General features: G+C 33.4%; 6 protein-coding genes across 16 annotated transcripts; 1 reads left to right on the top strand and 5 right to left on the bottom strand.

Annotated features, from left to right (window-relative positions):
- The first annotated feature begins 3,454 nt into the window (after positions 1-3,454).
- LOC127240116 (syntaxin-132-like) lies at positions 3,455-7,206 on the top strand. 2 transcript variants are annotated; one of them, XM_051258589.1, is made up of 13 exons: positions 3,455-3,651; positions 3,797-3,919; positions 3,994-4,050; positions 4,234-4,282; positions 4,523-4,611; positions 4,700-4,773; positions 4,861-4,903; positions 4,985-5,045; positions 5,158-5,183; positions 5,286-5,363; positions 5,452-5,532; positions 5,617-5,682; positions 5,775-7,206. In XM_051258589.1, the coding sequence occupies exons 1-13, from the start codon at positions 3,634-3,636 to the stop codon at positions 5,934-5,936; spliced, it is 927 nt and encodes a 308-aa protein (XP_051114546.1). In that variant the 5' UTR covers positions 3,455-3,633; the 3' UTR covers positions 5,937-7,206. The 2 variants fall into 2 exon arrangements, with proteins under 2 accessions (XP_051114546.1, XP_051114545.1); XM_051258588.1 differs by having other exon boundaries at positions 5,452-5,682.
- On the bottom strand, positions 6,123-6,704 carry LOC127240476 (uncharacterized). The gene has a single exon (XM_051259183.1). It carries the CDS (start codon positions 6,702-6,704, stop codon positions 6,123-6,125), a length of 582 nt encoding a protein of 193 aa, XP_051115140.1.
- Positions 6,749-9,669, bottom strand: LOC127240114 (uncharacterized). Of its 3 annotated transcripts, none has more exons than XM_051258585.1 (10): positions 9,235-9,669; positions 9,025-9,072; positions 8,838-8,897; positions 8,455-8,538; positions 8,259-8,363; positions 8,056-8,166; positions 7,848-7,942; positions 7,470-7,581; positions 7,226-7,356; positions 6,749-6,853 (listed from the first exon to the last, which is right to left on the bottom strand). In XM_051258585.1, the coding sequence occupies exons 1-10, from the start codon at positions 9,616-9,618 to the stop codon at positions 6,766-6,768; spliced, it is 1,218 nt and encodes a 405-aa protein (XP_051114542.1). In that variant the 5' UTR covers positions 9,619-9,669; the 3' UTR covers positions 6,749-6,765. The 3 variants fall into 3 exon arrangements, with proteins under 3 accessions (XP_051114542.1, XP_051114543.1, XP_051114544.1); XM_051258586.1 differs by having other exon boundaries at positions 6,765-6,877; XM_051258587.1 differs by having other exon boundaries at positions 6,795-6,877; positions 7,312-7,356.
- A 683-nt stretch (positions 9,670-10,352) lies between these two features.
- On the bottom strand, positions 10,353-15,811 carry LOC127240530 (peroxisome biogenesis protein 22-like). 3 transcript variants are annotated; one of them, XM_051259252.1, is made up of 8 exons: positions 15,507-15,811; positions 13,800-14,045; positions 13,679-13,726; positions 12,861-12,917; positions 12,660-12,758; positions 12,233-12,298; positions 11,337-11,438; positions 10,353-10,785 (listed from the first exon to the last, which is right to left on the bottom strand). In XM_051259252.1, exons 1-8 carry the CDS (start codon positions 15,597-15,599, stop codon positions 10,681-10,683), a joined length of 816 nt encoding a protein of 271 aa, XP_051115209.1. In that variant the 5' UTR covers positions 15,600-15,811; the 3' UTR covers positions 10,353-10,680. The 3 variants fall into 3 exon arrangements, with proteins under 3 accessions (XP_051115209.1, XP_051115208.1, XP_051115210.1); XM_051259251.1 differs by having other exon boundaries at positions 12,660-12,761; positions 15,507-15,809; XM_051259253.1 differs by having other exon boundaries at positions 12,660-12,761; positions 13,800-14,036; positions 15,507-15,806.
- A 1,746-nt stretch (positions 15,812-17,557) lies between these two features.
- On the bottom strand, positions 17,558-18,758 carry LOC127240609 (cyclin-U1-1). Its single transcript, XM_051259382.1, has 2 exons — positions 18,282-18,758; positions 17,558-18,204 (listed from the first exon to the last, which is right to left on the bottom strand). The coding sequence occupies exons 1-2, from the start codon at positions 18,668-18,670 to the stop codon at positions 17,928-17,930; spliced, it is 666 nt and encodes a 221-aa protein (XP_051115339.1). The 5' UTR covers positions 18,671-18,758; the 3' UTR covers positions 17,558-17,927.
- Positions 18,759-19,062: 304 nt separating this feature from the next.
- LOC127240608 (uncharacterized) lies at positions 19,063-21,224 on the bottom strand. Of its 6 annotated transcripts, none has more exons than XM_051259381.1 (3): positions 21,050-21,224; positions 19,860-19,888; positions 19,063-19,737 (listed from the first exon to the last, which is right to left on the bottom strand). In XM_051259381.1, exons 2-3 carry the CDS (start codon positions 19,886-19,888, stop codon positions 19,182-19,184), a joined length of 585 nt encoding a protein of 194 aa, XP_051115338.1. In that variant the 5' UTR covers positions 21,050-21,224; the 3' UTR covers positions 19,063-19,181. The 6 variants fall into 6 exon arrangements, with proteins under 6 accessions (XP_051115338.1, XP_051115337.1, XP_051115336.1 ...); XM_051259380.1 differs by having other exon boundaries at positions 19,860-19,895; XM_051259379.1 differs by having other exon boundaries at positions 19,860-19,916.
- Positions 21,225-23,729: the final 2,505 nt, after the last annotated feature.

Here is a 23,729-nt window from a genome sequence, read left to right on the forward strand (position 1 = left end):
TAGATTAAAAACTAAAAAACAAAATAAATAAAAACAGAAAGGTTAAAAAAGTCACATTTAGGTAATTAATGAGAAAATAATTACACGTTGAAATAATGTGTCTTAAAGCAATGCACCTTCTCAATTAAGGATTTTTATTATTATTTTATATATTGATTATGATATGTGATTATTATACACCACTTCCATAATTACAAGTGGCTATGACTTAATTTATCACAGGTAGTTCAAATGTAATTTTCATCTCCCATTAACAACATTTCATTTTAACATACTTTCGATTATTAATTATATTTACTCCAAACCACTTGCATTCAAATATATATATCTTTAGTCCCACACATAATCTTTTTATTTTTATAAATCATTAGTTTAATATAATTTTTTTTTACCCAATACAATCTCAAATTACATCTATTATATATTAAAATATTTTAGGTTTTTTATTGGGCCTATAACTGGGTTCTAATGTTTTGGCCCACAGATAAACTAAAAAAGAAAGTAGGCTTTCCGACACCCATTGAAGAAACAGGTCGGTTGATCGATAGGTCGATCAGTCGCTTGATTGGTCGGTTGGTCAGTAGCGTAATTGGTCAATTGATCAGTTGCTTGATTGGTCGGTTGGTCAGTCGGTTAGTAGCGTGATTGGTTGGTTGGTCAGTCGCTTGATTGGTCGGTTGATCAGTCGCTTGGTAGAGGTCGGCTGGTCGGTTGATAGCACGAAACATGACCGAAGACGGTTCTTCAGGCGGTTGCAACCACGAAGGGGTTTTCCGTCAGTTACAACCGACTGCGCACACGATCCGATAACTAATTTAGAGAACATATAACAAGCAATTCGCATCCGACAGAAGACATCTTCAATCAGCATCAATTTCAGTGAAAATTTGCTTTGGAGATCATCTTTTATTTTATTTTTAGTATCAGTTTGCTTTTAATTTTCTTACATTTCATATGATATTTAGAAATCTTTGATTCCAGATATTATTGCAATCAAATTCAAATTTATTTTGGATTTTACTTTTTATTGTTGATTGAAAACAGCATCAACAACGTCTTTCTTTTCCTAAATAATTCTAAAAAACTTTCAATCTTCTAAATAATTGTAATAACATAATTAATTACAATATATGGAATGTGTATGGCGATTAGTGAAATAGAATATTTATAGATTAAGTATAGGTAAGTAGCTAGGTGAACGTGTAATGTCCTAAAATTGACAAGTTAATTAATTTATATATAATGATCATGATTAAATAAAGATAATGAAAAGATGGAAATGATGACTAGGATGAATATATTTAAGTGGAGCCAAAGCTATGCTAATAAGAGATTTAACAAGGAACGTGGTGTGTTTAATTTAATTAATTATATTAATTCAATCAATCACCTAACCATTTTCTCAACAATTAAGTAATTAAATTGCATGAGAAGACAAAACCACAGTGGTCTCATCGATGTGTGTTTTTGTGACAATAATGTTGGGTTTGTAGTAATAATATAATTTCCTCTCGTGTTTCCAAATTATAAATGTAGTTTTAATTTAATTTATTTTGAATTTTCCCTAATCGCAGCCCGTGACAAATACAAAAAATGGAATGATATTCTTGGCATGCCTCTATAATTTATACATTATCAATATTTAATTTGATATCAAAGTCCAATACACGTCTATTTATTAGTCCAAATTTAGGGTTTGCTTATTACTTGTATTTTTATTTATTTGATTTATTATTATTGTTATTATTATTATTATTATTATTATTATTATTATTATTATTATTATTAATGTGACATTAATTTGTCATTTAACTGAGCAATTTTATATAAACATATATTTATGTATTAAAGTAATGGATACGGAAGGTTACAAAATCTTGGACTATGTCTGGTGCCTAATCCTAATTGTTTTTGCATATTTTGAGGGAACAGACAGACAAGCAACTACGTACGTTAATTTAATTAATTTTGGGCCGGCGCACAAATAACCCTTTTAACAATAATAATAATAATAATAATAATAATAATAAGTCTCTTAGGAAGATGTAGGGGTTGGACTCGTGACCATGAGGCTACGGGTTCACACACTTATATGAAATTTGTAAATTCTACTACTTGGGAAGGAAGATTTGTGGTGTTTTTTATTTTTTATATTTTATGATAAATGATTATAAAAAAATAAAAATACCCCAAAAATAAAAGACACTTTTGTTAAATGCATTTAGAATCCATTCAGGGACTGTTTTAGATTTAAGAAAATGTAATTTTGAATCCATAGGCCTTGAAATGCATCCAAATTTTGAAAAGTTAGATTGGAAGAGAAGATTTTAAATGTGATAAGATGGGCTTTTAAAAATTCAAAATTGTTTATTAAAGGAAATAAGCCTGAAAAATTGTAAACAACTTATTGGGCCAAATTATTGGACTGGACTCTCTTCTTACATTAGTTTTGGACCTCTTATTATGCATTAGTATTGTTTTAGTTTCTTACTATTATTATATAACATTTTAATATTCCTGTGTGTTCTATACTAAAATAATTGCTCAATTGTTACTTTTTAAAAATAATAATAATAAAAAAAAAAATGCTCGAATCAAATTTAAAAAAATGACCTGAAAATTGATCATTTGGTATTGGAGTGCAAACCCAAGTCCCACGTTAAAAGTTGCGAAGAAAATTACACATCTTATAAGTACAAGTGAATTCCACTAGTACGAGGTATTTTAAAAAATATTCAAAAATAAATCCGTACGAGCTCATCCAAAACGGATAATTTTATACTAGAGTAAAATTACACACCTTATAGGTCAAAAGTGAACTTCATTAATACGAAGCCTTTTGAGAGAATATCCAAAAATAAATACCTGCGGCTCAATCCAAAACAGACAATATTAATAAGAATTTAGTGTTGAGTTGACCAGTGTCAATGTTTAGTTTACTTTCTCTAAGCAGTTACAACAACTTTAATTAATAAGAATTTGGTTTGGAACTACACGAAAAAGTTATTCAGTATTTTCATACATTTAATTAATTCATATTTTGATACAAATTGTATACATGCATATGGGATAGAAGAACCTACACAGAAATTGGATAAGACCGAATATACATATATACATGTATTTATGAGCAATTACATATATTCTACTGAATTTGTTAAAACACAGAATTTTCCATAAACACTGTCTATGGCATTATTATTATTATTATTATTATTATTATTATTATTATTATGAGTACATTTTATTGAAAGTTATTAAAATTAAGTAACAGTGAACAAATGGGATATATGCAGAAATGGGAATATGTGTATGCAACTTTAATAAAAGTATATTTGATTGTGACACATTTTTCATTCGTTGCCTTAACGGTTTCATTACAAAATAATAATAATAATAATAATAAAAATATTAATTTGAAGAACAAACCAACCAACCAACCCACCAAATCCCCTTTCTCTGTCGTTTTCCGTTCATGTTTCCTCGTTGCTGCCGGCGCTGAACAACAACGCCAACTCCAGACCCCATACACACACATATATATATATATGTATGTATAGTTTGTATCTACACTACATACATACAGATACAGTGTATTGTTGATACAAAACCAACTGTTGTTTCCTTCCAAAGATGAATGATCTTCTCACGGTTAGTCGTCCATCGCTTAAATTTTTCCGTTTTCAGATTCTCACTCACTTCACTTCAATTGGATATGATTTTTTTAATAGGTTTTAAGTTTGCCCTAAGTTTGTGTTGTGTATGATCTTTGTTGTGATTAGAGTTTATTTTTCAGGATTCCTTTGTTAGTGATGTTAAAGGCAAGCCTCACTCCAATCCCACAGAAGAATATAATAAATTTGATATCGAGATGGGGCCTCGCAACTCCGATTTGGGCATGGAATTGTTCAACAAACAAGTCTTTCTCTCTCTCTCTGTCTGTCAAAACATCTGTCAATGGATTTTGATCTTTGATTTTTAAATTTTTTGTAGATACAAGAGGCTGAAAAGCAAGTGGAAAAGCTCTCCATTCTGTTGAGGAAACTCAAGGTACGTACAATCAATTTGAGAAAAGATTGGGTCCATCATCAACAAGAATAGTAGGCTAAAATTTAGGATAACGTCTAAAACTTGATGGCAATGAGATGCAGGATTTTAGTGCAGCAGAATATCACATTTTTCGAATATTTTTTCAAGCAATTTTCATGAGATCTTTATTTTTTATCTCGACAGGAAACAAACGAAGAGTCGAAGAGTGTTACAAAAGCATCTTCTATGAAAGGTTCGACATCTCACAACTATTAGATATGAAAGACTGTCTGGATTTGCTTTTGCAAGAATTTTACAGGAAACAGTCTTTGTTGTTAAATTGCAAGTTACAGCTACACCTAAAAAGATTGAGTTTAAACAACATCCATCACTATATATATATATATATATATATATAATTCATTCCTCAAAGTCTTTAGGAAGTCATTGTTGATCGTCGTCATTGCATTCTTACTAAACATATGTGTTCCAGCAATCAGGAAGAGGATGGAGAAGGATATTGATGAAGTAGGAAAGATAGCACATGGCGTAAAAGCAAAAATTGAGGCAATTAATCGAGACGTACTGCTCAGGCCATACGCCTATATTTCCCTGCATTCTCTACACTTTATATGACATAATAGCACACTGATTCCTTCTAGTGCTTCAGAACTTAGCCAATCGGCAAAAGCCCGGTTGCGGAAAAGGATCTGCCGCAGATAGGTCAAGGATCAACTTAACAAAGTATGTATATTTGTATGATTCTCTCGAATAGTTTTACCATCTTCTTGTCCAAAGAATGAACTAACTTTTCGGCTTTGTTGAATGCAGCGCCTTCACAAAAAAATTTAAAGACCTCATGACAGAGTTCCAGGTCTTATTTTCACTGGAAAATCCTTTTTTCACATTTAGGCTGTTGGTGATGTTTTTGAGATAGTTTTGTTTCTTCCACCAGGCTTTGAGACATACCATAGACGAAGAATATCGCGAGGTTGTCGAGAGAAGGATAATTACAGGTGAGAAGCAACCTCGCAATTACACATCTTTTAATTGGATTTCAATCTTCTTGATCTTATTCTTTTTTTGTTTGTATTGATTGTATGTAATTTATATCTTCATGGTTTGCAGTAACTGGATCTAGGCCAGATGAAGAGGTATGCAGACTATCGGGTTTTTGTCCTTTTTTTCTTTTTCATTTTCTCTAATTCTCGGCGACATAGAAGATATTTATGGTGGAACTGATCAATGAGTAACAGACTATAAACCATCTGATTGAAACTGGAAACAGTGAACAAATATTCCAGAAGGCTATGCTAGAAACAGGACATGGACAGGTAGTATCAATTAGTATATCTATTTAAGCATATTTCTGATTATATATCCAAAATTGTCGGCATAGAACCTTACATGTATCGCTTGCAGGTATTGAACACATTGGAAGAAATCCAGGAGAGGCACGACGCCGTGAGAGAAATCGAGAAAAAACTTCTAGACTTGCATCAGGTACCTTTCAACTTTCAATTCAACTTCCAAGTCTTGATGCCATCATCGAAACCTCGGCTGATTTTTTCAATGAGCCGTCGCCAGATATACATGGACATGGCTGTTCTTGTCGAGGCTCAAGGAGATATACTCGACAACATCGAGAGCCAGGTTTAGTTACAAGCTTTCTTGACACTTAAATCTTATTCCAAAACAAAATCACATTATGTGCTTTATGGTTCAGTTCTCATTTTGTGTGACAGGTGAAAAATGCAGTGGACCATGTAAACATGGGAGCCGATGCCCTTCAGACAGCAAAAAACTTGCAGAAGAAATCAAGAAAATGCATGATGATTGGCATAAGCTTGTTGTTGATCATTGCTGTCATTTTAGTTCTTTCCATTCTCAAGCCATGGAAGAAGTAGCTCTGATTTCCAGTTTCCACTTCAATCGGCTAACTCTTTTTTGTCCATTTGATGAGTGCTTATAGAAAAATAAAAAGATAGTCTTGGAAGACATTTGAATCTCTTAATTTGAAAATCTCTACATTCCAAAGTATCATCTATATATATATATGTATATATGTATGTATATGTGTTGATGATCATCGATCAGCAGGCGGCGCGGGTGACGGAGCCTTTGAAAACGTAGAGAAAATCTCCGTTCTCGACGCCGTGCCAGCGGAGGCTGCAGTCGTCTCTCATGATTCTCTGCTTGTGAATGAAAATGTAGTCGTCAGCCGGAAGCATTCCCCTCTCCAGCAGCAGCTGCCGGAGCTCCTCCACTCTGCTCGTGTCGTTCATCTCCACAGGAATCCTCGCGGCATTCATCAAGCTCGCCGACGTCTGCACCACCACACCGACCCTCCTCGCTGGAGGATCCGCGGTGACTCTCGTCATGGTCTTCAGGAACACGATCACCTCCGAGGACGAGGACGAGGTGGAGGCGGAGGTCTCGTGCACGCCGTAATCAGTGAGGCTGCGGAAGTCGTCCTCCATCTCCGTCCCGTTGAAGAAGAGCGTCATTCTACGGATTGGGGTGCCGTCGACGATGTGGATCTTCTCCTTGAGGCTTCTGACGGTGTCTGTCTTGTCCACTTCAATCTCAATCTTCCTTGCGGAGAATTTGACGGTTATCTTCATCTTTGCCGGTGGTTCCGGCGCGACGGGTGGCTGCTGGATGGAGAGGTGCATTTTGGTGCCGTCGGAGATGAGGGGGTAGTCGTCTAAGTCGAGGCCATCGATGAGTTCCCAGTCACAGACGCTCAGGATTTGCGCCTCCGCCGGGATGCCGAGAAACTGTTGGATCTTGTTCTTGATCTGTACAATTGGCTCCCGAGGATCTACTTCCAGGGAAAATTCACAACCTTTCATCACAATACAGATCTTCATGAATATATATATATATACATCATACATATATATAAGAATGTTTGATCAATCTTGGATCATATATATATATATGTGAATGATTTGAATGCATGGCATGTGTGTGTATTTATAAAGTGAAGAATCATGAAGAAGATATGAGGTGTTGGTCAGATTCATTTGAAAAAGCAGTGAGTCATGCAAAAGGAGGACAATCGAGCTCTTGTGCTAAATGATCATCTCAACTAAAAATTACGATATCATTTAACTCGCTGTAATGATATTTACACGAGCTGCTATATCCTATTCAAATGGTAAAAAAATCAAGCTATATGGGAATCAGTTACTTGATAGAGTTAAGTTTCTTGATGAGGCCAGTTATGATGGCAAACACTCCAACTGTAACTCCAACAGCAATCAGTATTTTACCCACCGGAATCTTGCTGCTTCGAGTCGGGATGGTAAGAAGTTGCCTCACCTGTGAACAAAGTGTGTAATAAGAACATCGAATGCAATAAAATTAGAGGGCAATAAGCAGCTACTTGAAACATAAATGGAGACCAATAAGAACAGATAATGTAAATTCTTTACTTCAATATCCTGTTCCCAGTTCTCCTGAATTCCATGTAGGTGGCCCTTCCCGACAACTGCTACCACCGAATTTTGCTCACGAGCAATTCTAAGTAAATTGATTGACATATATCTGAGGAGGAAAATATTTTAGAACAATAACAATTTAATGAAGAGGAGGAAGACGAAAAGAGGAAATAAAGAACAAGTTTATAAATGATATCAATGTCTCCCAATATCAATAAGAGAACAACTTCGAGTTCGTATTCCAGTTGATGCAGCAATAATTGAAGAGAGCAGCATATAATTTTCGAAGTAAATGGACAAACTTTTCGAGTACTTAAAGAAGATGCTGAAAAAGATAAAATGGAGAATAAACTCTGAGGCAGAGACACTAACTTGTCGCGCTCGTGGATAATAGTTTCCATAATAGTTGGAAACTCCTTGCTTACTTCTTGAATAGTTGGCATGTGACCATCATCCATTTCCTTTAGCTGCATAACAGCCAAAAGAGACATATTGATTCAGTTAAATCAAATAATCTGAGTTAGCTCATTAAAAGGTAATTATTGTATATCTATTCGATCATATGAACATGACACTCTACCTTCTTATTGATCACTTCAGAACTTGGCGAGAAAAATGATAACATAAAGGTGGAAAGCAATTTTATCTTGTGCCTAAGAGGCATCTTCATCCATGTTCTCTGTAATGTGATCTACCAAAGAAATCAAAATCTCAACTTAAAATCACAATATTACAGAGGGCCAGTTGAATGATAGATGAACAAATGCCAAAGCTTTAACATACCTGAACAGGTCGATCACCAAGGACAACCCTGCCGCCATACTTTTTTGCTTCTTCATATGCCACGTGAAACTCATCCCCAGGTTGAACTTCCAGTTTCGTAGCAAGCTAGCATAGGATTAGGATGGACTGCAAGTAAGTTCAAACCTATGTTTGAAATATTTATTCATATCCAAAACTGAGTAATTAGTTATCATGCCTCAAGAGCAAAAAAGTTGTAAATAATGGCAAAAAGATTCCTGTTTTTCTTCCACATCTGCACCATTTCTCCAATTGTTGGAACCTGCATTATAAGGTTAGTTGTTAATCCATTTTCCTTGAGATCTTGGTCACTTTTTTAAGAATAAATAAGGAACACAATTTCAATGATAAAATGATACAGTGGTACCAATTTGTTTTCAACAATTAAACTGATCCTAATAGTACTAAGTGTAAAAAATAGATCAATTAGACAACCAAGCAGTCAAAGCAGGCTATCAGGAACAAGATTGATGATATCTATCCTTAATTGTATAATTAACCATCACAAGCAAACCAATCATTGAAACATAGAAAGACATAGAAAGGAGATACAAAGCCCACCTTCAAAGTGCGAACCTTAAAAAGAGATGTACGAGCCGGGCATAACTCCAAGAAAACAACCTGCAATAAAATAGTGTTGGAAATATATTAAATAAAAAAGGAACAAAAAGACATTGTATGATCAAATAAAACCAAGTTCTAGCATATTCTAATAAACAATAAAAATTAAACTACAAAAGAGAAGCACCTCTGGTTTCAAGAAATCAATCACAGCTTCAACTTCTTGGCAAGATTCCTACAATGCCACGACAAATAAATTTTTAGTCACTTATATGTTCATACAATCACCTTCTAGTAGATAAAGAAACTGAAAAATGAAATTTAAAGAATCTATAACAAGAAGATCAAGAATCAAACTCTCAATACGAAACACAACATCAAATAACAACTCAATCACCTTCGAAAGATGAGACGTTCCAACCAAATAAACATAACAGACGCCGCCATCCACAGTTGAATCACAACTGAGCATCACCACATTCTTCCAAAGCTCCGGGTCCAGAAACTCCCCCTCATCATCACTACTTTCAGACGAATCCTCGAAATTCTCGACATCCTCGCCAAAAAGAGAGCCCCCTTCCTCTGCGTGCACAACACAATCAATCCCGGTAGGTGCCGTTACAGATTCAAACCCCGTCACAAGGCGGCGAGAAGGACAAGAGCGCAGGAAAGCACGTGATAACTTGCGGCAAAGAAACTGTTCCTTGCAGGTTGCGGTTGCGGTGGCGGTGAAGAAAGCAAGTCCGTGGTGGGAAGAGTGAACTGTGTGGAAGGCCTGCATTTGTGCCCTGCGCTGCGCGGGTAAATTGGAATTTGATTTTTGATCGATCAGAGTGAGAATGAAAGCCGTAGCTACGATGAGAAGAAGTAGAACACACTGCCTTTCAACATTTCAAACCTCATTCATTTATAGAGAAGAATCAAAGAAGAAATACCCGCCATTCGCCAATGCCACCAGAATCTTCTAACGGCTCCACAATTCTTATTTTTAAATTGACACTATTCCAATATATATATATATATAATTTTATATTTTATTATCTTATCAAAAATTAATATTCAATTTAAAATACTTATTATATGTCCATTTTACTAATTCATATAAAATATATATATATATATATATAAATCAAACTAAAACACTAAACAAAACATATTTCACTAAAATCTACAGCTCCATACTTTTAAAGAGAATCGGTGATTATGTGACAATAACGATGATAACAAGGCAAGTTTGGAGTGAATTTTGGTCACAATATATTTTTAATTGCAGTAACATTAATATATAACAAGAAAATGATAAGAGAAAATAATAAGTTAAAAATACATCACAGGATGAGCTGAATTCAAGAAGTAACTTTTTATCAAATCTGTAATCCATCCTGGACCCAACCAAGTTCTTAATCTCAAATCCATAACCCAATTCAGCTATAAAATTTTGAACTTGAATCCACCCATTAACATGATGCATCCAGGGTTAGACCCACCCCAATTGCCATTGCTAGGTGACAATAGTAAGCACAGAATTGAGCAAATTGCTGCAGCATCAAATATCCATCCTGGTTACATAACATCAGAGACAACATGCAGCGGCTGAAGTGTTCAAACAAGAAGCCAAGTTCATTCTAAATTATAGTACATCTTGTTAAGGTACACAAACTATACGGCGTCTTCAAGTGACAGCTAAACAATTTAGTCGAACTTTTTTAAGGCTTGAGTAAATACTACTTGTCTGAAGATTGGTGACTGCAGGCAATCAGAAATCACTTGTTATTCTTGTTGGTGTCCAAGAAAGAAGGGGCAACAAGAACCTAAACATGTTGTGCCGTGCCATGTATAATGTTCACACGCACCCAAAGAATTGTTCCAATGTAGAGGCAGTGAAAACATTGGAGGCCGGCCGTTCCAGCTTGGTGGGTGAGATATAAATTTGATATTTGATGAATCTCTGGAAACAGCATAAAACCAATTCAAAATTAGTTGTAACAAGAAATACCAAAAGAACAGCCTTCTTATATTCAAAACTCTATTTCAAAATAAACACAATGCACAAAGGTCTTAATCAGCCACATTTCATGTATTTTATCGCAAAGGTCTTTATCAGCCATTTATGACCTCTTTCCAGAAACATACGAGTAGCAATTTTACCACCCATAACATTTCCCAAAAGTAATCCATTTTCTTGAATGCCCAAAAGATTATTATAAAACCATTATTGCCTTTAAACAATCTGATGCATTATAGTCGTGCATCAACAGAAAATGGAACTAATAGCCGCCTAATTCTCCTGGTTTACCATTTGTTAATATCCAAAATCATGCCACTAAATTGGTTTCACCAATTTCTAAACCCCCCAACACCACCATGTGAAGATGTTGTTAGCGATGGCTAGTGAAATGTACCATGAAAATTCTCATAAATGCTAAATATACATGTATCTTATTGACTTCTCCATAAATAGATGTTCAAAAATATATGACAGAAAGCGTAAGCACATACAGCTAACTGGGTAATAATTTCAGGACTGGAGTCTATATGCCAATCTGGTTCCAGTTGTCTGACAAAAGATGTCCGTCCATTCTCTGTGCTACAGAAGAGAACCTGCATGGTCATTCCAGTCAAAGCCATACTACAAGTAACAGTATTAGAGATAATAAATACCACATGTAAGTGTCTAATTGTTTCATATGCGTGAATCAGAAATTGCTAATGTTAACTGCATATGTTCATCGCCGTAACAAAGGTGTACTAATTTTCTACTTTCTATGGTGCCACCAATAGCTAGAAGAATGACAACATAGATAACCAATTAAACCAACAACTATCTTCTTGTTCCATTCCCAGGGTTTTGGAGAGGAACTTAATATTTTCTTCTATTAGTGTAGAAAGTATAAATGTAGGACAACACAGTTTCATCGCATCTTTTATAATTCCTTTGTTATAATATGAGAAAAGCACTTGACAAATAATTATTTAATTATCATCACCAACAATATATGCCATAGAGAATTAATTGCTGCTTTCCTATTTTGATAGCTCCACTGGAAATTCATTTATTGCCATATGATTTCCAAAAATTTTCCATTGTAATGAAGAGTGGTTATTCATTGAGAATGATTTGTAATGCTGGCATTTGGTTGACACAGATGAATTTTTATGCTGTTCCAGAATGAAGAATAGTTTTAAGTATTTCCAAACACAGATGCTAAAACATGCATAGGTGCATTTATTAGCATAGATGTTGTCTTTGTATAATTATAATCTGCAATCAGCCTTCCTAAAAGAAAATAGGTGTAATAATAATAATACTTTCTAAAAAAAAGTAAAAAAAAAAAAAAAAAAAGGAACTGGGCATCTATAAATTATAGCGAAGAGCATTGATCCAAGAAAATAACCTTATCCTTAACCAAGCCACCAGATGTAAAAATCCCAGCACTCTCCAAAGCTGCAAGAATGTTCTTCTGCATGAATTTATCCACCCGTTAACGATGCAAAACACAATAAGTTCCACAAATAATAGACTTGGAAAAGGCCTTTGCATGACACATTCCATACATACTTCCAGGGGCTGTTTGATATTAATATCATTACCATTAATTGAGACACTTGATTTTGAATAGCAGTTAAGGTACTTGTATATTTCTATTCATTAACAAAAATTTTATCTAGGATTTTCATAAAGTATATTGTTGAGGTGATAACCATAATAAATACGTTAAGCGAAAGAATTTATCACAGAAAAGAAAGCTAAAGGCATTATTCAACACCATAGAACACAATTAACTAAATAAGAAACTAGAATAAGAGAAGTTTGTCTCTTACTTCACTTTCATCATCCAGCACTCTTTCCATAAGATAAAGATCGCAAATCTTTGTAATCTCAAGCAGCACCTCTAAAACAGACGATCTAACAGTTGCTTGCTTCTAGAAGGAAATAATAATAAAATAAAATAAACCACAATTATAAGTGAAAATTACAGATGTGTTAATGTAAAAAATCAATAGAAAATCAAGTTAAAGAACCTGCAACTCCTCTGGGCTGCTTTCCTCAAGAATGACACCAAGCAATCCGCAAGTTACCTGCACTAGTCAAGTTGCAGTAAAAAAAGTCAAATTTTAATAAATTCAAAAGAATAGTACCTTTTGCATTATTTAGGGTTAAATTTTCAACATGGCATTGGCAAGCAAATAAAAATGTAATGCAGATATGCGTATCATAAAGAGTACTTGAGTTCAGAGACGGAAAAAAAAAAGTATTGTAGCTCTTTTGACGTGACAGACAAGTTGAAGGTGGCATAGTTTAGCTGAGCACCATCTAGGACACGACTAGCGTAGTAAATAACATTAACATGTAGTCGATTGTCCCTTCTTTGCCCAAAGTCCGATGGCATGGTCGTATATTTATTAGTATAGATATAATGTTCCCATTTTCTGTCTCCATATTCTGGTGCCCTTCGTCGCTTACCATAGAGCACAATAATGTTACTACCATTGGCTATCAACTTTTTTCCTTTACATCATTTAAATTGAACATTATTAATATACTCTGCATATGCAATTGACGGGACAGTTTCATAATAACATTAGTGATTCCTAATATAGAATTTTAAGTTTAACCATAATTATATTTGAAAAATGAGACTTTTATTTCTATATCGTTAGTATTTAAATTTAGCTCATATTTAATTCAACAAGAAAACACTATTTTTAATCTAACATACACAAATAGACATGAAACCTGCACAATTTTTTAATTGACACTGTCATCAAAGGAAAAGAAAGGAATACTGAAGCAAAATAGAGAAGAATCACAAAATGATTGTTAGAATGTGATACATCACCTTCCTTCCTTCGCTCAACCTTTGCCTGACAATTTGGCCCAGTGTCGGCTGCATGGATTTAATATTGTCTGTGTCACTTCAAAAGATAAACATAAAAAACCAATAAAAAAATATAAATTACCTTCACAGGCTGAAAGAACTCATCAACCACATTTTGGGTTCTTGAATCTTCTGTAGCATTACTAACTCCTGAGGATGAAGCATCAATGCTTTCATGATTGTTGACACCAGAATTGCTAGCCGCAGGAGCTTGCCTCTTAGGCTGCCTTCTTTGAGGCCCACTAGGTGTTCTTAATACTCTCCAAGTAAACACTACAGCAAATGCTAGCCCTGCTATCGCTCCAACGGATCGTGAATCCTGTAGTGCCTTAATGCCTTTCATTAGTTTGATGCAACATTTAGTAGGATATTTTCATGTTTCTGTTAGAAAAATTAATTAACAAGAAAATACTATCAAAGATTCCCAGGCTAACAATTAAATGTGCAAAACCATTCCACTTATGGATACTCGAAGCCCATACAAAATGATCACCCAGGAAAAGAAGGCTGCATGCAGATAATGAAGAACCATCTTTTTAATAACTAATGCCTTCAGATTAGGAACATGAGTATGGTAAAGCTTAACATTTTTAAAAGTTGTCATCTGCAGTCTGCACAACTCTCTGGTAACCCATCTATCAAGCATTTTTAACAACGGGTTGATAAAGGCACCTTCGCACAAATAAAAGCCTGCAATTTCCCTAAACCAACTTCAGGTTTTATTCTTCACATATTTTGCATTCATGACCCGTAATCATCCCCAAGCTGCTCACTAGCTAACAAAATTACCTCCATGTTCAACCAAAAAATTGTCCCATGGTTACAACCACAGCCTACATCAAAAAGTGCAAGCCAAATGCCAAAGCCTAAACTACTCTACTATAAATGGGATGATAGTTAAAACAACTTTTGCCAAAAAAAGATTGCTATATTAAAATCATCCGATGCTGAAATGCCAATACTCATACCATATAGTGGTAAAAGGAAAATGAAACCTTCTCTCTGGGGCCTAAATCACAGTTCACGGATTTATTAGATCAATACTCCAAGGCCACGTGGTTATTTCTTTGATGGGAGTGATTAAAATGCCATATTTTAAAAGGTTGTTTCTTCCAATCCATTCAATAAGATTATCTTATAACATAGTGAATAAATAGCATACTAAACTACAACCATCGACGTTTATCCATTAGAATGACAATATACTTTACTTTGTGTGAAATAACTCATCCACAAATCACGAAAAAAAAAAAAAAAAAAAAAAAGTCCAAGAAGCCCATAAACATTACCCACCCTGAAACAGTTCACTGGAAAGTAATAATGTTAGCAACCCATAATAATTATTAGCTGAGATTATTAAAGATAACAGTGAATTTTTCAACACTCGAAAAGCTGAAGCTTCTTGCCAACCAAATAGAATTGCTTGGCTTTAGTTTGGCACATCTAACAAAATGATAACTACCTCAACTTTTTCTGTCAGGTTATCATTTCAAGAAAATTATGAAACGCATCATACCTAACCAGATAAAGGAAAAGGGTCTGGGTTTATCCTAGTTATAGCCAAATCACAAACTCAATAAAGGAAACCCTAATGCTGAGCTAAACCCTAAACCCATTCCAACTAAATAGATTTTATTTATATTTTCTAAAATAATCATTAATTCTTTCGACAATATGGAAACCCACAACGTAGAAGAATTCTGAAATCGCAAACCAAGTAGAACATGTGTAACGATTAGCCAAGGAAATTTTCAAGAAATGAGATAAATATATGAAAATCAAGACGAACCAGACGGCGGAAGAGATCGGATAACTTGACTGTGAGAAACGCTCCAACACGCTTGATCAACTGCAGAAAATCTTCCTTCGAATTATCAGCCATTAGAATTTCACAAAAGCTCCTATGTGTGTAGATGAATGGAACATCGACCGATCAGGGGCCTCCTTAATCGGCGGCGAGAATCAAGCTCCGGGCACCGTCATTTGCAGCAGAAGAATTCATCAAAGAAGGATCAAATAGCGGCAGATCGGATTCGAGAAGAGCAAGAGAAAGAGAAGGAGAAAGGGTTAGTCGAGTAAGGGCAGGACGGGATAGGGTTAAGACCGTAATTTTATGTTTTTGTCTTAAAAACATGGATAAAATATTGTTCTTTAGTAAAATTGTTGGAATTCAGTGAATTATTTGAAATTTTTATAATAAATTTAAAATAATAATATTTTATTAGATAGCTAAATATATAAGATATTTTGATTTTTTATTTTATATATAAAATAATGGTACATATATTTATAATTTAAATAAAAATGATGAATATTTAATGTTAATGTATAATTATTATTTAAAATAAAAAAGATAAGACGTAAAAAAAAAAATAATATTTTAAAACGGGACATATTAGAATATTTTGTTTAATATAAATTATAAGAAATTATATAAATAATATTCTATTATTCCTTGCAAAATAATAATCTCCTTTTACAAATGTGTCTCATTTTATTACGAAAACACACCCTATATTTTTACATAATTTTTTTATTATCTGAAATATGCATAAGACTATATTTCATTCTGTCCTCTAATATTTTATATAGTATGTTATTTTTCCTTTTATATAACGTACTTCGTCTAGCTATCAATTTGTTTTTTTTTTTTTTTTTTAAATTTAAAGTATATTAATATTATATTGATATGTAGTAAGAATAAAGTATAAATAACTAAAATAATTTTGTATTATATAAAAGTAATAATATTATAAATTGTAAGAATATTTATAAATTTAAGTTGATAGTGCAGTTACTTAAAAATAAATAAATGAATATGAGACGGACAAAATAAAAAAATTTATTAAAGTATTAAATAAAAATATTGATTGTTTGAATGTTTTATGGGCTGTTAGTATTATAATCATTCTGAATTCTCTTTTAATTCTTAATGAATTTTAATAAAAGTTTAAAATATTAATCCTCCATCTCCCTTTGTACCAAATATGAGTCCTTTTTATTTTGATTGTAGACACAAGAATATAAGAAAAGTATAATTAGAAATAATTAAGAATGTATTCGTAAAAATATATATTATTTAATAAAAATAATTTTAAATTAAAATTAAGATAACTAATTAGTACTATAATTAAAATTAAAAAAGAATTAAATTAAAATGTATAATATTTAGTGACAAAATAAGTAAGACAAACGAAAATAAAGATGGACACAATAAGTAGGACAAATAGAATATTATATTAACATTTATTAATTCTTATACAAAATACTTATGACTCAATTTATATTGTTTAGAATATAGTCGATACCATTTTCTATTTTTGTTTGTCCCAAAACAAGGATATCATTTTCTTATTTAGTAATTCTACTATATATATCTAACATAATTAATACTCTTACCACTTCCAATATATTACACAAATGTCATTACTTTTATATCATAGGGGTATTTTTGTCTTTTTACTATAAACCAATATAATACTAATATTAAAAATTTTACGGACAAAAAGTAGAGGTAAAGGAAGAATGCTTGTGAACGTGTGAATAAATAGAGTATTGACAATGTGCTTGCTGGATACGAAAGACGATGGCAACTACACGAGTGGGCAGATGGCCCATAAGATCGGCGCCCATCTGGAGGTCGATTCAAGGGAGTCAATAGCGGGTGGACTCCTATTTCGGAAGTAGCTAGGAGCGTGCCTATGCAGCTCAGACAGCTAAAAGGTACCGAGACCTTTAACATAATTCCCATGGATGACTACGCCACCATTCTTCTTCCACGACGAGGTAGTATTACAAAAATAGTTTTATATTAATAAATTGATTTGTGTCAAATAAAAATTAAAAAATAAATTTTGAATATACTAAAATCTAAGGTTTATGATATTTTAATAAATAAAATAAAAAGTTATAATACATTGATAATTGTATTATTATATTCAAAATCAATCTTCACGGCATCCATGCTCAAAGGGAAGAAGAAGACGAAGAAGACATCACAGGTGTTCTGTATTCAATCTCCATTTAAACGAGAATTATCAAACACAGCCGTACATCCATCCTCATAGTGATCATACTCCTGTCGGAAATTAGAAATAGTATAACTATCCACCATCGTCAATTAATTAATTATCTCATGCATCTATGACATTCTGAGCAATTAAATCAATTCTCTATATATATAATTATTAATTATGACAACTAGAAAGAACTAGCTAGGTAGGTGGGTGGGGGTGGGGGTGGGATGAGGAGGTGAAGAAGAAATGTGCGTATCTTCCTCGACGGATATCTCAGAGACGACGTCGCCATTCAGCAGAGGTCTCTCCACCAGCGTCGTCTGCTTCTCCAGGTGCTGGCAGTAGCTTTCGAACACCCGGGAGCTCACCGTCACGCCGAAGTCCAGCAGGAATAGCAGCTCCAACTCCAGCCTGTTCAGCTCCACATTGCTCACCCCTCCCACTCGGGCGTAGAACGCGTTGTTGTAGTGCCTGCCATGCCATCCACCAAAAACTAATTTATAAACTAATTAATATTTATAGAATTATTCAAATAAATCATTCATTACGCATCGTCGAGCATCTTGGAAGCAACCATGACGCTGGTGACGAGCAGGCGGTGGACGTTGAGGGAGACGACGAGGGAGTCCGGGTGCTTGTGGACCAGCCTGTCAATGTACACGAACCCCACCACGAAGCACGACGGGCTGCAGCTTGTGTACTTGTATATCCTCTCCGCATACTTCCCCAGGCTTATCGCCGGCGCCCGTACTCCCTGGAACGCGTTCAGCGGCGGCCGAGGGCTCTTCCCCGCGCCGCCGCTCAGCTGGTCGTTCCGGGCCACCAGCTTCTCCAGCACCTCGGAGACGACAGACAGGACTCGTGGCTGGTCGACCTCCGCCAAAGGGAGCTGCTGGAGAGGCTGCGCTGGATCTCCGCCGCCGCCGCTCGTTATCATCTACAGGCGGCGGTAGGGTTGTTGTGTGGTGGTGGGGTGGGGGCATGGCATAACAGGCTACGGCAATTTTGGATTTTTAGGGTTTTATAGTGTTGGTCGAGTGGTGAATGGTGGCGTCTGCATCTTATCTGACAACTGGCCCGATTAATTCCAGACCAAATAAATTCTACACTTTTTTATTTTTTTTCTTTTAGTGATGGATTGTGATTTTGTAATATATTAAGCTTAGATCCTTTAATACTGTAATTCTTTTTCAAGCACAAATGTTCTATTTCATGTATACGGACGACAACAAGATTAGAATAGCTTCTTTCTGTGTCGATTTTCTTTCACAGCAATAATCTTGTAGAATGATGCCAGTTTCAGTTGTAGAAAAGAAATTCATATAAACCTTCACAACAACATATAACTTAATTCCAGAGTGTTTGGGAAAAGATAATGAAATACAGAAAGATAATTATGGTTGCTGCCAACAAAATGTGTGAGAAAATGGGATTAAAGATTGCAAGCTTCAAAAGGGACTTTTGACTCTCATAACAATTCTTGTCCGTTTCTCACCAGCTAAAACCACATCCTTTGCATCGATGAATCGAGATTTCTTAAACAATTTCACAATATCCTTCACTTCCTGTGATCCACACTCCTCCACAGTCACCACACAAACACCCCCTCCCCGAACTGTCCTCTCAATTTGATCCACATACCGACTCGGAAACAGGGATCGATCCAAGTACACCCCGAGCCCGAGATCAAAAACCCCATCAAAAAATGGCAAGTTATGGGGATCCCCCCTGGTCACCAGTGGAGGAGACTCAACCAGCTCCACTGCAGTGACATCCTCCACACCCATTTCGTATAGCGCCTGGACCCCGTGCCCTGCTCCAGCTGATGAAATTAGGACCCGGGATTGATTCAAAAGGTAGTTTTGAGCTTGAAGAGCTTTAAAAAGGGAGGTGTAGGAGGAGACAGCACTGGTCCAGGTCTTGGTGGACCATATGCGGTGATTGCGCTGTTCTATGGGAACATATGAGCGGTGGGTAAAGTCACATGTAGATTTTGGGAACCGGCTGTGAGGTTTCAGTTTAGGGTCAGAGGGATCGAAACAAGTATCGGGGATGTGGAGGTAGAGGAAGAAAAAGATTAGTGTGGCTATAGCAATGAAGGCATAGGAGATGCGGTTGAGGAATACCTGAACGTGCCTCTCCATTGGTGGATCATCTGGAGACTAAATAAACTGAGTTAGTGCCTGCATGAATGAAGAACAGGGCGGGCGAGATTGCAAAATCACATTAGAAAACTCTAATGAATGGTGTGAAGGGTTATAAAATTATGCAGTAAGTTATGAACCTATTATGCATGCCGGAAAATTTAATCTGATGTTGTTCTATGCAGCCACACAAACTCTATCTAAACCAAGAAATGCTCTTGCTCAATCAAAACATCATGGAGGGCAAATGCATGGCTAATTGAAAACATTTTCTCTGATTTCAAATCTCATTCTGTAAATGAACTTGCTTTTGCTCTTGATTCTTGAAAATCATCTACTCTTATTTTGTTCAATTTTTCTCGAAAGAAGTCTCTCATATGATGCATCAATGTACATTCTTGGGTGAAAAAATGGAAAAATAACAGGTATAATAAGAAATTAGGCGATCAGAAGAGCAAAAAGGGATCACAGATTTAGTTTCCCTAGCTTGATTGCCACAGGTCATAACTGCACACATTTTAAACAACTTTGTGCTCAACTATCCCAACAGCCAAAATCTTAAAGGCAATGTTTACTAAGAAAGATCAATTAATCATTGTGTTAAAATATACAGCATAAAGATAAATAAAATTCTGGTAGTAAAAATCCCATTGGGCCATCTTCCAGATGTGATTTCAAGAAATATTTTGAATGATTACACAGTATTGATAGCAGAAATATTTAACCTAATAGCATAAATTTTCACAAAGGGGCAGCTGCATTGATTCTCCATAATCATTCAACACTAAGAAAATAGCAAAGCAATTCACAGAGTAAGACAACTGCGAAAATCAAATCGAGAAGGTTCATATTACTTGCCAAATAAAACCAACACAAATCTGACAGATACTGCAAGGTTTCAAAAAATAAAAATAAAAATAAAAGAATCAATAGGTAAAAAATTCAGATGGTGTTCTCAGCCAAGCCAGCCTCCTAATTTTTCCAAATTCTGGATGAGAGATTATAATCAATACATTGGTCAAACAGAATCAATATTTACGAAAAGGAAATGTCATTCAGTCAGGAAGTAGAATTGAAGTTTCGATTTTCGAATACAGTAAAATGTCCGAAGCAGATGCAAACAAAAACCACAAGAAATGCATTGGCAAAAGCGAGGATTGGGGATTTCATACCTAATCAAGCTCAATATCCATCCAATCGGAAAGAGATCAGCGAGGGTCAAGCTGCAGTGGATTGCCGATGACGGTGACTATTGGGTGGGGAAATTCGTCAGTAGAGGGTATCAATTGGATTGAGGAAGAGCAGGCAACGCCCCCTGCTTGGGGCATTTGGGAAAGAAGAAATGAAACACGACATCAAAATTTTATTTTATTTTTTTATGAAAAAAATAATAATAATAATCATCTCGATTGATGTTTGAAGAAGTTTTGTATAATAAAATTTTAAATAAAAATAATTATTTATATAATATAAATAAATATTTAATTTAATATATTTAAAAACGTAAACAATAGATAAATTATATTATCACCATTACTTTTTAATTATAATTCTCTAAAAATTAATAAAAAAACATAAAATATTTTATATAAAAATCAAAATTTTGAAAAAAATAAATAAAATAATCCATGTATTCTTTTTTCAAAATGCTAAAATATATTTTAAAATTTGTATATTTGACCATAAATTAATATTTTACTACTATTACTTTTAGGGTGTGTTTGCTTTGGGTTTGCATTTTGACTTGGGATTTGAACAGTGAGGAGAGTCTTCGGATTTAGATTTTGAGTTGGGATTTAAATAATAAAAATTTTAAATTTGAATAGTTATATGATGTGATATAAATAGGTGTTAATATTTTGAATGTAAAATTAATTTTTAGTATAATATAAAAAATTAAAAATAGGTGTTTGAATCGATATTTTTTAAAAAAAAATAAAAATAGGATAAATAGTATATTTAAAATCCAATCTCCAAACAAACACACCCTAAATTTTTATTTTTCAAATTCATCTAATTCTCTTTTTAGACCATGCTCTTAGCATGCTATTGGTCCCTCAAATAATGACGTAGGAACAAATATAAAATTATTATGTTTTTATTTATGTATTATTTGTACGTAGTTTTTTTTTATTTTTTATTTTTATGAATTACTAAAAGAAATTTTTAATTTTTTATAATCTAAATTATGTATTCAATGTATTTCAATTTTACATTGAATAATTACAATATTAGTAATTAAATTTGAAATAATTTCTACACAAAAAATTAATATTTTATTATCACGTAATTACATTTTATATTTTTTAATGAATAAAAATGTATAATTTTTTTTTTCAAATATGTTTAAAAGTGAATATAAATTATAAAATATACATTTATATTAAAATAAAATTGATAAATATAAATATGAAATTTAAGGTCTTGATTTAATGTGAATGGTAAATATAAAAAATTATTTTAAATAATATATACAGAAGAATATTTTAAAGAATATTTTTTTAGAGTAAAAAATAAAATTATATATTAGAGTAAAAATATTGAAACAATTGCATTTTAAAAGTTGAAACCATCTAAATGAATTTTCTTAGTTGGATATAGCATTAGTTTAGTGTATTTGTATGTATACAGTCTTTTAACATCATTTTGAATCAAAATTTATCTTTCAATATGTAAGTTATTTTTAATAAATTTAATATATGTTGTACATATAATATATTTATATTTTGTTCTTATCATTTAATCAAAAAATTTCAATCAAGGTCATTTTATTTCTTTTTAGCTTTATTTCAAATGCTAAGTATGTAAATTTCTCATATTCAATCCCGACATGCAATCTTATTCATTTAAGCTAATTTAAAATGTTAAAGTATGTTTAAAATTCATCGCTTTTGTTCCTCCGGTATTATTTAATTCACATATCTTTTGACACCATTCAATTCTCTATAATCGATTCAAATGTGCATGTTTGTTTAAAAAGTCGCATTTGGTCCTCCAACATCATTTAAATCAGACTCATTTTCCAATGTGATATATATCTTTTAATAGATTCAAAAGATTTCGTATATTGAATAATTTGTCGTATTCGGTCTTTCGATATCATTTAATTTATACTCATCCTCCAACATAACCCTATTCCTTCGAATCAGTTTAAAATGCTAAAGTATATTTAGTAATTTATTGCATTTAGTCCTTTAACATCATTTAATTTAGTTCCGTCCATCAACATCATCGAACTACTTTTAATCGAATCAAAATGTTGAAGTATATATAGTATTATATGGCATTTGAACTCCAATATTATTTACTATAAACTTGATCTCTTGTATCATCTAATTTTTTTAGTTGATTCAAATTGCCAACATACATTTAATAATTTGTTGTATTTTTTCTTCCAACACCATCTACTCTTCTAAGTAGATTCAAAACGTTGCCGTGTATTAAAATTTGTCGCATTCGATCTTATTAGATCGTACAATCTAGACTCATCTTTTGATGTTATCTAATTACTTTCAATCGATTCAAAATGTAAAGTGTTCAATCACATTCACTCGTCCAACATCATTTAATTTCTACATGTTTAATACATCATTAATTTTTTTCGATGTGTTTAGGGAGATTAAAAAATAAAACCCTTCAATTTTAAATTTTACATTTTAAAGCCCTCTAAAAAAAATTATATTCATGAAGTGTTATTTCGTGTGACATAATACTAATAAAAATAATGATTGATATTCTTTTTAAAAAAATAAATTATATATACTTAATTTGAATAATCATGAATGTAGAATCTAATTATTCAACTAGAATACATTTATACAATTAAGCTATTAGGCAACAAATATTACACAA

Source organism: Andrographis paniculata, unplaced genomic scaffold (assembly GCF_009805555.1).
Source record: "Andrographis paniculata isolate CXL003 unplaced genomic scaffold, ASM980555v1 Contig79END, whole genome shotgun sequence".
Lineage (NCBI taxonomy): Eukaryota > Viridiplantae > Streptophyta > Magnoliopsida > Lamiales > Acanthaceae > Andrographis > Andrographis paniculata.